Source organism: Peromyscus maniculatus, chromosome 4 (genome assembly GCF_049852395.1).
Source record: "Peromyscus maniculatus bairdii isolate BWxNUB_F1_BW_parent chromosome 4, HU_Pman_BW_mat_3.1, whole genome shotgun sequence".
In the NCBI taxonomy this organism is placed as follows: Eukaryota; Metazoa; Chordata; class Mammalia; order Rodentia; family Cricetidae; genus Peromyscus; species Peromyscus maniculatus.
The window spans coordinates 39518228-39532317 of NC_134855.1; the positions used below are offsets into that span (position 1 = coordinate 39518228).

General features: G+C 37.9%; 1 protein-coding gene across 5 annotated transcripts in view; it reads left to right on the forward strand.

Annotated features, from left to right (window-relative positions):
• Positions 1–12654, forward strand: part of Tank (TRAF family member associated NFKB activator) — an 83446-nt gene extending 70792 nt beyond the window's left edge. For all 5 annotated transcript variants that reach the window (XM_076569558.1, XM_006984623.4, XM_016003096.3 and 2 more), the window contains 4 exons: positions 1987–2057; positions 2628–2743; positions 8199–8749; positions 11822–12654. In XM_076569558.1, the coding sequence (XP_076425673.1) occupies positions 1987–2057; positions 2628–2743; positions 8199–8749; positions 11822–11998 (915 nt within the window). In that variant the 3' untranslated portion in view covers positions 11999–12654. The remainder of the gene's footprint in view (positions 1–1986; positions 2058–2627; positions 2744–8198; positions 8750–11821) is intronic.
• The last annotated feature ends 1436 nt before the right edge of the window (positions 12655–14090 follow it).

Here is a 14090-nt window from a genome sequence, read left to right on the forward strand (position 1 = left end):
AGGGTCCCTTTTTTAAAATTCTTCATCCAGTGCTAGGGATCCTAAAGTTTTCAGATGATGGCTGGAGGTGGCAGTACACAACTGTGACCCTAGCACTCTGGAGGCTAACACAGGATGATCTCATAGACTACACAGTGACTTCACAAAAGTACACAGGCTTTTCTCAAAGAGAAAAATGTTCACTTGCCACGTAGTAACAGATGTAGTATGAATGGTAGAAACTGCAGTGTACTGCTTGATGTAGTAATGCTTTTTATTTAATAGTAGTTAAAAACAAAACTAAGAAAAGCTGTATTTTTTTATCCTAAACTAAAAGATTTTCATTTTTAGGTATTTAATAGAAATCCCTGAGTTACCTGAGTACCCCATTTGTCCCTGCCAGTACACCCAGTGATTTTTTTTTTTCACTTTATCAAATCTAGACATCACAGAAGGTTGGCACCAATAATTTTCTAAGCCAAACAAAAATTTATCATTGTTTTATTACCTTTTCTTTTCCTCTTTCCCAGTCAGTCGCAGTTGGCTTTTAATCCTCTTCTAACTTGAGAACCAGTCGCCCTTAGTTATGTAAAGACCAGAGTTTGGAAAGTCCAGTGTTGTCATTACCACTTCTGTAATTCACCTTCAGTTCTTGGCTAAACATCGTTCTTGGTTCTTTCTAGGTCCTAGTAAAATAGTTACTGCAGATCTCTGGTGGCAATCTTTAAAAGGAAATTGTTCCATTAATTATAATCCCTTTTTATATTTTAATATTAAATAATCAAGCATTTTTGTTATCATAATGTACCTCTTCTTTGACTTGGTTATTACATTTGATAATCTCGTGCAAGTTTTGGTAGAGAGGGCTGAAGAACAGTTAAGAGCACTTGCTCTTCTTCAGGAGATCTGAGGCATCCAGCCTCCCTGGGCACCTGCACTTATGTGCACAGATACACACACTCACCTACACATAATTAAATATAATGAAAATGAATCTTTATTTCACTAATAGCTAGCAGTGACATTAATTGAATAAAACCAAAAGTTACTCAGGATTGCGCTGACAGTATGGCCCAGTGAGTACACGCACTTGCTGCTAAGTATGCAGACCTGAATTCATTTCCCAGGACCCAGATGGCAGGGAGAGAACAGACCCCTGCCAGTTGTTCCTGCATGCACACATAAAATAAATAAATGTAAAAATGGCTTGAATTTGAATTTAGGAATTATACAGTTTGGGCTACAGTATAATTTATGAGTATATAATATTAAGACTTCTTCAGATTTAGGAATTTGTTGGCTTATGGCTTCAGAAAGCACAAAGAACCTACCAGATATGAGGTTTTGTGTATTTTTAACTCTGAGCCATAGAATACATGACTACAATATGGTCTGCGGATATCAGTTTTCAGTGTCAGAATATGTGTAATACCAGTATAGGCCACAAGGTGGGAGTGAAAGGCAAGGACTTGTATCCAAACAGCCCAAATACATAATGCATCTTCTTTTATAAACCTTTTAGATGCTTATTAAATAAGCAGGAGCTGTAGTTTGGTTATTCTTGTGTCACAGTTGCATTTCTTATTTTAAAAAAATCTAACAAAAGACAGGGGCATTGATTTACACATATAGGCATTTATTAGTTAATCTCAAAGGACAAAGTGTCAGAAATATTTTGCCCCTAAATTTCTGGGCATAGAGGTGCTTGGTGATCAGAGTAGCAATTTTGATTAACTGAATATGAAAATTTTCTTTAGTTACCATTAGTATAGACAGTAATCAAAGAAATTACTGAAAATACTTCATGCTTTTTATTTTCATTTTCCTTGATCTCATTTAAAGAAAAAAAAAGACCCATTGTATTTTTTATGTATAATAAAGCCTCTTGTACTGTGTGTGAGAGAGAAAACACGCATTACTGTGATTGGTTTTCATTAGGTGAATGTTGTGTTTTGTCATTTGAGTGTGGAAGCGTGTAAAGTGTGATCATTTTTTGTTTAATCTCAGGTAAGAAGACAAGAAGGTTCTTCTGGAAAAGACCCCTCAGAGGACCTCAGCAGCCCTTCACATCAGGAAAGGTGGTTCTAGAGCCTTCTTTGCCAACTTCAGACTTATGAATGTTAAAACAGCATTTTGTATATTTTTGAAATGTTTAACAATTGTTAAAAAAAAACAACTAGTTGACTGTTAACCACTGGAGTGGACCCCCATGTGAGCTGACCTAACCACATCACATAGTTACAAATGGAACTGGACCTAAACAGCTGAATTCTCTACCAGGACCCTGTTTCAGCAAGCCCTGTATTGTGGCCATTTTGTTTGACATGGATGAATCCTGATATGAACCCGAGTGAAGAATAATTAATACTCATATGTTTACAGAGAACATAAGTGTGACATATGAATAAGATGAACTACTGTGCAGTGCACTTATGAACTAGCACTTTTATCATTTGCTTTGTGCCTAGCTTTTCAAATACTAGAATTGTTTTTAGGATATTTTCTACAAATTTAAACTCTATTTTTTTTAACATTTAACTTTTCCATAATTCTGTAGCCCATAAAAACTACGCTGTATATATTTAATTACAATGAAAAAAATTACTTGAAGTTATAACTTACATTTTAAAATATTGATTTGTTTTTAGGGATAATATAGAGAAGACTTTCTGGGACCTTAAGGAAGAATTTCATAGGATTTGCTTGCTGGCGAAAGCCCAGAAAGACCACTTAAGCAAACTTCACATACCAGACATTGCAACTGGTAAGATTCAATTATCTTATAGTAATTTTAATTGTACTGGTTGAAATTTATTTCACTTTTAATATAAAAATACTTCCAAATGCTTATGAAAGGCTAATAATCTGCATCTTGCCTCTTGTGGTTGAACAAATATATGCTATTAAATTCTATGCTGTACATTATAGAATTCTTGCTTTTTTACTATATTCATTGTATATGGTGCTGTATAGGTTTAACTGAATTGAATCCACTTAATGAGAAGTACTATCTTGAAAATGTAAGATACATCTCTATATCTTTTATTTGGGGTCATATTAAACATTAACTCATCAGTAAGTGACCTCAAAGCAACACTACTAACTACTTAGCTAGCTAAAATTATAACATCACATTTGTTTATAACTAAATTCTGCCTCAGATGTCATTAAACACTACTTATAGTTTCTGATAATCTAGTTCAAGAATAAAAATGTGCAGTGTACATTTCCTCAGAACCAGTTCTTTTGGCAGCACAGAATAAAAATTCAATAAAATAAAAATATAAAATGCCGCTTAGGAACATCTGTTTTGCACACGTGTTAGTTTTTTGTTTTTATTGAGGTAGGGTCTCAGCCTGCCACCTGGCTGGCATGGAACCTGCCATGTCTACTGGGCTGGCCTCAAACTTGCAGGAATCCACCTGGCAGTCCCCAAGTGTTGGAATTGTAGGCATGAGCCACACGCCTCTGTGTGTGTGTGTGTGTGTGTGTGTGTGTGTGTGTGTGTGTGTGTGTGTGTGTGTGTGTTTTGGATTTTTAGGTTTCTTTTCTTTTTTTTAAAGCTCTAGACTGGCATTTTGGTAGTTGCTTCCGTAGTTAAACTAATAACAAAATAACAGAAATTAAGTCTAGCATCCAGACACTTCAGTAAACAAAAGGAAAGTAGAATGATCATTGAGAATGATAGATTCTCTTTTTACCCTTGTAATTTGGGGTATTCTATAGACAGTTCCCTAGCAGTGTGATTACAGTTTTCACTCTGAGAGATGTTGCAACAGTGATGACGAGTCTGTCCTTAATTGAAGGTCCCATTGTTCTGTGGCTCTCACGTCATAGCACTTGAAATCACTGATAGCTTTTGCCATAGCAGCCTTGATTTCCAGTGAATGGTGAGGGGGCGGAAGGCAACCTTTGTGTATAGAGATAATCTGTGTGTCCCCACGTCTTCTGTCTTCTCAAAAGGAACTCTTCATTTCTCCATCTTAATTCTGTAATGTTCAGGAGAAATGTTTCTTTTACACAGACTAAAGACACTAGAAATAAACAGTTTTACTTAAAATAGGCTAGCTGTATCTAGAATTCATAAGCATGCTCTTTGAACATCAACATCTTATCAAAACATTGTAATAGTGATATATTCTTTGTTATGCAGAGAACATAACCCATTATCAATTATTTAATACTTTGACCATTTTTAAATTGTGTAAGTCTAGCTCTTAGTATGTATCTGTCAACCTGAACACTGAGTGTTTAACTTCCATTTCTTCCTCATGAAAGCTGCTTAACATTATTCTTATGCTTTATATTAACTGTGTCAGAAATAATATGTAAAACATTACTCTTGAAATGTTTTACATCTGTATTAAATTGAGTAAAGCCTCAAACAAAATTGAGTAAAGCCAAACAAAACACAAAATGTTAAATATTATGCCCTACAGTATAGCTAGCTCTCCACTGTCTACTGCTGTGTATTAGAGAGGAGAGAGTACAGACACAGTTTAGAACATACACCTACCTGTGCAAGGTTTCCGACACGTGTGTCATTACCGTGCACACCTGTGCAGGGTTTCCGACATGTGTGTCATTACTGCGCACACCTGTGCAGGGTTTCTGACACGCGTGTCATTACCTCGCACACCTGTGCAGGGTTTCCAACACATGTGTCATTACCGTGCACACCTGTGCAGGGTTTCCGACACGCGTGTCATTACCGTGCACACCTGTGCAGGGTTTCTAACACATGTGTCATTACTGCGCACACCTGTGCAGGGTTTCCAACACATGTGTCATTACCGCACACACCTGTGGAGGGTTTCCGACATGTGTCATTACTGCATACACCTGTGCAGGGTTTCTGACACATGTCATTACTATGTCTCTTTTGGTCATTCACTCAGGGCAGTAACCTTGAGAAAAGATAAAGATAGAACTGTATGTTTAAGGAAATATTTTCTAGGGGAGAGTTATTAGTCTAAAAGCAGGGTCTTATTTCATTGGCTATTAGATAAGAAGAATACAGGATTAGGGATATAGACAATCATTGGCTCTTTTGTCAATATTCATAATTTGCAAAGGCAGTCTAAACAGCCTATATGTAAATTTGGAAATCTAAAGTTTTTCATTTTACTCGTTTTCCTTGCAAAAGTAAGTGTTATTGAAACAAATTGTAAATGCTACATGCTCACTGGCTTGTGTCTCTCAGTGTGTGACTCTTAGGGTGACAGGTGTTTTCATGGACTTTGTTTGATTTTTATCTAAGCTCAGAGTTCTAATAGTCATAGGAATCTTAGAATCCTCCTCTTACCACGTGTACAAATCAACTCAAATTACTTTAAAGTAGCTAAGCTCATATACCAGCTAGCTATTCCAAAAGAAAATATCTGCCTTCTTATTACAGCTGATTGTTGTTTCCCTATTTTCTTTGAAGGGGGATTAGGTCAGCCGTTAAGAAAGTCAGGCCAAGCACAGCTTTGTCAGCTTGATCCTCTCTGTGTAGAAACCAGCATGTTCAGTTTAACATAATGATTCTAGAACACTCTGGAGTTAACTACCTGGGTCCTAGTGCCAGATTTAGCACTCACTGGCTGCACAACCTTAAAGGTAGCCATAGAATTAACCTCTCCATATCCATTCCTTCACATGTAAATTAGAGATAATAATAGTGCCTGAGTTGGCGTTACTTTGAGTATTAAGTGAATTAATGTACATACCACAGTTAGTGCATGGCACATGGAAGTGCTAGCAGTGTTAATAGTCGTTGCCATTAGCAGCAGCTGCAGAGTCTAAAGCATTTACCTTGTTCTCCTGAAAATCATTGGAGAAGATATTCCTCCTCAGGTATTGCAGAATTTTATTCCTATTTCCTAGCATTTCCTGCCACCCTCAAGTCTGCAACCAAGACAAGTGACTACTTGAGAGTGAATGGACTTTATCAACCTCAAAGGTCAAAGAAATACAGCCAAACAATTGAGTTTGGTCTCAATGAGTCACAGCCAGAGTATCTAGTAAACGTGGGTTATAATCTAGGTCCTGTGAGGAAAAGAATGCAGTATCATATGTGTGCTGGGCAGTAGGTGGACACCTGGGTAAATAGGGAGCAGAACATGCTTTCAGATGTCATAGAAACCTGCTTTAATGGGGGAAGGGAAGTCTACCTGCAAACATAAGAGTGTTCAGTCCTGAGAGCACCTAAGCATCATGGGAGAGCCACCCAGAGAATCAGTGTCGAGGTCAAGCTGGGAAGGACAAGTCAGAGTTAGGCAAAGAGCTACGCATGGTAATGCCTATAGCCATAGTACTGGCAAGGCTGGGGCTGGAGGACTGAGAGTTGGGGGTAACCCTGGGTGCCATAATGAGGCAGTCTAAGGGAGAGGAAGGGGGAGATATGTAGGTGTGTAGGTAATGCTGCAGAATGAACTAAAGAAGGTGGAGGCATTGTACTGCACACCATATCCAAACAGAAGGCTTTTGTGTTGGAATGTGCTACGGCAACAGTTAAGTGTCGTAATACCCCAAAGATCAAAGAAATATAAAGAAATTGGCATTTGTTGAATGCCTACTAACATAAACAGAGTGAAAGGTGCTTTGTATGCTCTATACTCTGTGCCTGCTTCATTGATAAAGTCTTCATTTGTGAATGTATGACTTCACTAATGAATACTCATCCATTGTATAAAATACATGGCTGCACACATAGTACTGCACACTTGTAATTCCAACCCTCGGGTAGAGGAGTCAGGAGGGTCAGGAATCCAGAGCTAACCTCAGCTACATCGGAAATTCCAGGCCAGCCCAAGCTTCAGGAGACCCTGTCTGGAAGACAAAAACAAACAACAAATACACTACAAAGCTCATTGGCTTCTTGAAGTGGCCTTGTGGAGCTAGTTTTGTTTTTCCAGTGTGTCAGGATCATGAACATGGGCTGTGCTTTGATAGTTGTTGGGTGGGTTTTGGTTTGCTTTGCTACTGTGAAATACAGCTCTTGCTGGTCCTTTGTTACACTGTGGCCTTTGTTGGTTTGTTTTTTAAGATTTAATTTTAATCATGTGTATGTGGGTATGTGCATGAATGTGGGTGCCTGTGAAGGCCAGAGAAGTAGGGTCCCCTGGAACTGGAGTTACAGGTGGTTGTGAGCCACCAGTGTGCGTTCTGGGAACTGAACTCCAGTCCTCTGGAAGGACATGTGTACTCTTACCACTGAGCCATCTTTTCAGCTCAGTTCTATGGTGTTTTCTGAATTCATAAGTCTGCATTTCTGTTTTGCTTGCCTCCTCCCATACTGCCAGCATTTGCTGACTTCTTTCTTCCCTTAGCAGCTCATATCTCCATTTAATTTGCTGTGATCCCTGTCACTCTGACTGGTTCCTCAGTTCTCCTTGCCAGCATCTGACTGTAGCCTAGAGATCTTGTTGGAGAAATCGCTTCTAGATGGATGGACTAAAGCAGCTCTGCTGCCTACCTCACATCTGCTTGTTAGTTAAAGAGGCCTTTCTAACCCCGAGAAAATGACATATACACATAGTTTTGTTTTCTCTTTTTGAGGCAGGGTCTTGCCATATAGCCCTGTCTGTCCTATGTAGATCAGGCTGGCCTGGAATTCAGAGATCCACTGCCTTCTAACTGCTGAGACTGAAGGTGTGCAACACCACACCCAGCCATATTTACATGTAATTCCTTAAAGTGCATCCCAGGATGTCAACCTCTTCTGCCTCCACTGTCTTCTTTTTTCCTGACCCTGACACCACTGAGTGTAGACAGTTAGTTATACTTAATAACACACTGATATTAGGGGAAATGAATTAGCTAATTCATGTAGTAAATAATAAATGCTCTAATTTATATATACATGTGTATGTATGTATATATGTATACATGTATATTTAAGCTTACAGTTGTAGCTTCTGTTACAAAGTAAGTCTATACACTACAAGCATTTTTGTAAGTGTGAAGCGGTGTAGCTGAGAACAGGATGCAAAGCTTATAACAGAAGACATAGGAGAAGACAAAGCAGTCCAGTTGCAGCCTGTATGCTGTGTTCAGTTCACCTGCAGGGGACCGCTGTTATCCTCGAGGAAGATGGGAGTGAACATAAAAATACCGGTTGTCTTCAGTTGGTAGAGAAACCAAGAGGAAAACAATAGTCCTCTGCGAAAGCTGTTTCAGCTTTGTGTTTTCAGTGATTGGAGTGTGACTGTTCCCCTGTATCCCTCTTCCCGCAGACACACAGTGCTCTGTGCCTATCCAGTGCACTGATAAAACAGATCAACAAGCAGCACTGTTTGAGCCCCAGGCTAAAGATGATATAAACAGAGGGATGCCGTGTATCGCATCTGTTACGCCAAGAGGACTGGGCCGAGAAGAGGAGGACACCTCTTTGGAATCACTTTCTAAGTTGAATGTCAAGTTTCCACCTATGGACAGTGACTCTACTTTCTTACACAGCACTCCAGAGACACCGAGCATCCTTACTCCTGCCATATCTGAGGCAATGTGCCAGGACAAATTTAATATGGAAGTCAGAGACAACCCAGGAAACTTTGGTAAAACAGAGGAAACTCTATTTGAAATTCGGGGAATTGACCCCATAACTTCAGCTATACAGAACCTTAAAACAACTGACAAAACAAAATCCTCAACTCTTAGAGCTCCGTGTTTGCCAGCTGGAGAGCATAATGTGTTCTATGTAAATACATTCCCACTGCAGGACCCGCCTGGTGCACCTTTTCCCTCATTGGACTCCCCGGGAAAAGCTGTCCGAGGACCACAGCAGGTAACTGTTTTGCATTAACAAATATTTTATTATGTGTGAACACACATTTTGTCATACATGAACAGATACGAATCTCTTTTAAGTTATCAGACATCCATTTTAGATTAATGACTATCCATAGTTGAGGCTTTCAGTAAAATATGTAAATTCTGTAATAAAGGACATGAATTTTAAATATGAATATGATAAAACTCTGTCAAGATTTATGGCATGGCTTTACATGCTTGTTCCCTCAATCACAACTTATTTATATCAGTATTCTAGTGGATGCTTTATTAAACTCATCAAATATTAAAAACTTGTACATGTACACATAATAGTGTGTAATTTTCCATAAGTAGATATTTGCAGCAAATATTCAAAATAAACTGTCATTCGGCCTACTTGCTACCTTCTCAGTTACAGTAGTGCATAGGTCTGCAAGGTGTAGTGTGGTTGCTAACCTGACATAAACAGATATCCTTATACATTTTTCCAGTAATGAGTTATTTGAAATGACTCCTGGCTGAGTTAATCAATGTCTATTTCCTGTTTGTGAAGCAGGAAGACTATGTAGCCCATGAGTCTAATCCTACCACCCTGTTTCTCAGATTGAGGTTCTTTTAACAGAAAGGGAGAAAAATAAGTTTTGTTTAATTCCTGAAGGCAAATGAAAAGTATATAAGTGTTAAAATACACAGAAGCTTCTGAAAAAAAAAATTCCCCATTAGAACTTTCAAACATTTGATTTTCTTTCATAGAAAAAAATTCCTTTGGCTTTAAGAATTCTTAGTTCCAGGCCTTTAAACAGCGTGTAGGAAGCAACAGTCAGACTGGAGTATGCTTCAGTACTAGGTAAAACTAGGGTCTGACAAGTCTTAATTATTAACTCTCTGTGTTCTGCCCTGTACTTATTTCACATCATGGTCTCAGCTATAGTTGCTACCAAATGAAACAATTAAACAATTTCATTTATTGCAAGTGGAATTCCTGTGGAGCTGTGAACTGCATCAATTCTAATGCTTGTTATTCCCCTCCATTCTCTCTTGCTTGTTCTTTTCCTAGTCAGTCTGTGCACTCATGTTTCAGTAGATGGCACCCTGCATTGTACATTTACTTTCCATAGTGCAGCAAGGGAAACAGCTGGTATGTGATTACAACTTGGTGGAAAAGTATTCAGCTTTAAAAATGCAAGGGAATTGGTGTTGAGTTGTCACAAGACATGGGGCATAAGGTTAGATAATTGATATTTTGGCAGAAAAAGCAAAGAAATTGGTTTGATTTAAAGGCCACGTTACAGTTTTAGTTTGCAAAAATATTTATTTAAATGAGTCTTTTTAAACATTACTCTCTTGTATTAATGAGGCTCATGGGTACAGTTCTTGAGTGGTCCACAGATAGTAAGAAAGGAAGTTTTGGTTCCATACTTTGTTTTTACTTTATATTAATCATTACTACCAAATAAGTATTTTTCACTTAAGCTTTCAGAGCAAAGACTAAAATATGTATCAGCTTATTTTTGTTCTGTGTGATTTTCTTTTTTTACTTTTGCTGAGTCAGTAATTGGGGTTCCAATTAAATTCCAAGAACAGATCCAGTCTGAACCAAAAGCTACTGTCAGATTTCAAAAGTAAATTGTCACTGGAAGATTGGCTTACCAAATTTAGGAACTGGCTCACTTTTAAGCTAATTTCTTGCTGTTTTATAATTCTTAATAAAAAATATATTTAAAGTAATAAGTTCATTACTAGCCACAACAGTTTTGCATTAGAGTGTTTTTTTACTTTTTCATTAAACTACAGCCAGTAACATTTGAATCTAATTAACTCTTAACTAATTTCCACTTATAATTATTACTGCTTTTCTCTCATCAGGGAAATTTTCCAACAAAAAATTACTTTGCCCCAAATTTTATGACATTTATTTTAAATATTGTTAGTTTTGTGTCAACAATAACTTCCCATGAAAATAGATTGAGTCCACATCCTAAGATGTTTGTTCTAACTCTTGAATGTATCTTCCTACCTCAACAGAGCTTACATATTAAAACCGCTGTACACAGCTGTCCTGCAGTACTCACTATTAGATAGTGATGCCTTGAAACCCAGCTACTTCAGTTAACAGTGCTGTTTATATCAGTACTTAGCTAACTAGATGAGTGAAGTCAAAGGCGTAAAAACTGTCAGGTGCTGAAACCTGTGTCTCATTGAAAACATTATTAGTAATTGGAGCACAAAGGAGTCTCTTTAAATGGTTTTATGAAGTGACTCTTAATTTAGCTGTGTCAAGGTAAGAATCAGTTTTTAATAATCTGGCTTACACAGTTCAGGAAAGTAAGATATTTTTGTCAATGTCATTTTTATTAAGTACCTACTATTAAACTAATTCCTACATAGTATTATTCTAGGGTTCTTAAAAAGATATTTACAAGTTTTTATTTGCTAATAAGTACAATGGAGGTGGTTCTTTTTATTTACAGTTTTCCATAGTTCTTTACTTGGACACCTATTGATAGGTTTTTATTTTATTAGCTGCAAGAAAGAGTGAGGCCAAACAATAAAACAAGCAAAGTAAGAAATCAAGAGACTGTGTCTCAGGTTCAAGTTTGTTGAGTGATTTAACATTTGAATTTTTTAAACTGGCAAATGGGATTTGTATAGTAGTTTAAAAGAAACTTTTTGAAGAAACCAAAATGCTGATTATATGTAATTTGTTTATTTGTATTTTGAATTGCCTTTAATAAAAGTGTGCTTGTACATGTATTATTACAATTTAAGGTTCCTATTATAAAGTACAAAACATAGAACTTAATAAAATCTAAAGTATTGGCCAGTGTTTCAAAACTATTGCCATTGAGATAACTGAATATTAATGGCTGCTGTTAAGCTGCAGTATTTTTAAAAATGTAAAGATATAATTCAAGAGTATGTGGTTAAGTCATGACCACTCTGAAAAATAAATCTGCTTTCATATTAGATAGGGAATTTCAGATGTAAGCTCATACAAAAGTCATTCAAATATTTGGATTTGAAATTTGATGCAAGTTGATTTTAAATACAAGTAACAAAAGATGTTTTTGTTTGTTTCCTGCAGCCCTTTTGGAAGCCCTTTCTTAACCAAGACACTGACTTAGTGGTACTAACTGGTACAGACTCGGAACGCCTTAAACCTCAAGTGTGTGAATTCTGTCAAGAGCTTTTCCCACCGTCCATTACATCCAGGGGGGATTTCCTACGGCATCTTAATTCACACTTTAATGGGGAGACTTAAGTCACATTTGAAAACAGACCTATCACGTTCTCTGTGATGATTCTGGATTCGTAATGCTCGAGAATGCTTGCTTGTAAGCTAAATTTAAGATGGTTTATAAAAGAAATTCAGTGTCACAATTATTTGAATTTTTTTCTAAACTTGTTATTTTATCTTTTAAGAGATCATTTTGTACAAAACTAATTCATTATATTCATGTTTACACTATTATTATAATAATTCAAAATTATGCATGTGACTTAGAGTTACATAATCATAATTTGTGTCTCAAATCCCTACGCTTATTGTTTGACTCATGACATCTATTAAATTTGGTAATACCAAATGTTTATAGGGTATTGTGTATAGGATTTCACTTGAATTTTTAAATTATTTATGCTACAGCTAATGTTCTTTTAAAATACATAATATAATTTATAGAGAATAGCAGACAATATAATCATCTAAATAGCGAATCGGACATTAGTTACCCAGTGAAAATTATTTAAACATTTTAGATCATTTTTAAATAATACACATGGTTTTAATTTTTACTATGTGTATAGATGCATGATTAAATGAGTTAAATATTAAAATTTACATATGTTGTGATAATTAAAAGTGTTCTCTTTTTCTGAGGTAAATAAATAAATGACATTTGGGGAACGTTCATAAAATTCATGTCTCATAGCATTTATTACACATTAATAGGTCACTTTAAATTTTAAAACGATCTTTCAAGCTAAGCATTCTAAATTTTTTTTCCTTTTATTGAGAACAAATGCAAAAGCCTGTAAGGAGAATCCATATTTATTAATTTAGATTAGAAATGTTCAAATTCATGTTGAGAGATTTGCTATTCATTGTTAGCAGCCTGATTGATGGCCACTGGTCTCCAGACGTCTGAGAGGGGGTACCAAGTCTGCAGTGCTGGAAAACTGTTCAAAATGAGACTTCCCTTTCATTCTTCACGATTCTTGCCGTTTGGGCTTCTCTCCCCTCCCCCGCTGCATCCCCAATTTTTAAAAATGGTTGAGACGCGGTTTCCATTTTATGAAGTAAGCATTGACTTGTAGCTTTCAACAGAAATGTAACTGTCCTTGAGCAATGTCTCATACTGGAAGGTTTAGCTCGGGGGAATTTGAGCAGGCCTCTGTGCCCAGTGGAAGAATGAGAGTGGAAGCTCGACTTTTCAAGGTGCCAAGCACATCACATTGACATCTTCCTCACCAAGGTGACACGGCGGTTATTAGGTATTCACTGTGAAGGGTTCTGAGGCATGTACATCTTTTCTGTTGCCACTAGGCTGAATGGAAATGCCTAGACAATTATCCCAAGACTCTTCTCTTCCCCTACCCTCAATCCTCCTAGCCTCCCCTCACTACACTCACACAATTAAAACTTCCCTGTATGTACCAGTCAGGATATACATACCCCACTACCTATCAGAAAGGATTTTTTTCCCCTCTCCCCTCACACTGTGGACATCTTACTGGCTTTGCTAAGAACCTCTGTATCCCAGAAAGTGACTCAGAGTGGACCACTACCCCCTTCTCAGGCCAGCCTGTCCTCACCACTTCAGTAAGAGATGGGAGTTTATGATTCCAGCAGTACCCCAAGCTGCAGCTTCTTAGGGCAGAGTCCCTATTGGGCCGCCAGAGAGGGGGCTTCTGTCCTGCTCTGCAGAGGTTGACAGGAGCCGCAGCTCGAAAGGTAGAATGGACACCCGCCAGGTCTGTCCCTCTGTCTTCTCGCTGAGCTGGTGCCAGGGCTGCCTCTAGGCTTCCACTAAGTGTGGCCGGGTAAGAACAGCTCTCAGGTAAGAAAGCTCAAAACGATGAGTCTGAAGAAGAAGAAGAAAAAAAAACCCACCCCTGCCGAGGCGAGGCAGTTGTGAGCGGGAAGCCTGAGAAGTGGGAGGTGAATGTCCTCGGGATGCCCCCCCCCACCCCCCCGTGCAGCTTTCCCCGGAGGCTGAGGCTGCTGCCAGCGGGGACATCTGCTTTCTTACACTCCAGCCTGGCTCACCCCGCCCCCTCAGCCCCGGGTTGCGTGGTTATTTTACCAACACCGGGGGAGGGAGAGCTGGAGGTAGAAAAGGGATGGATGGAAG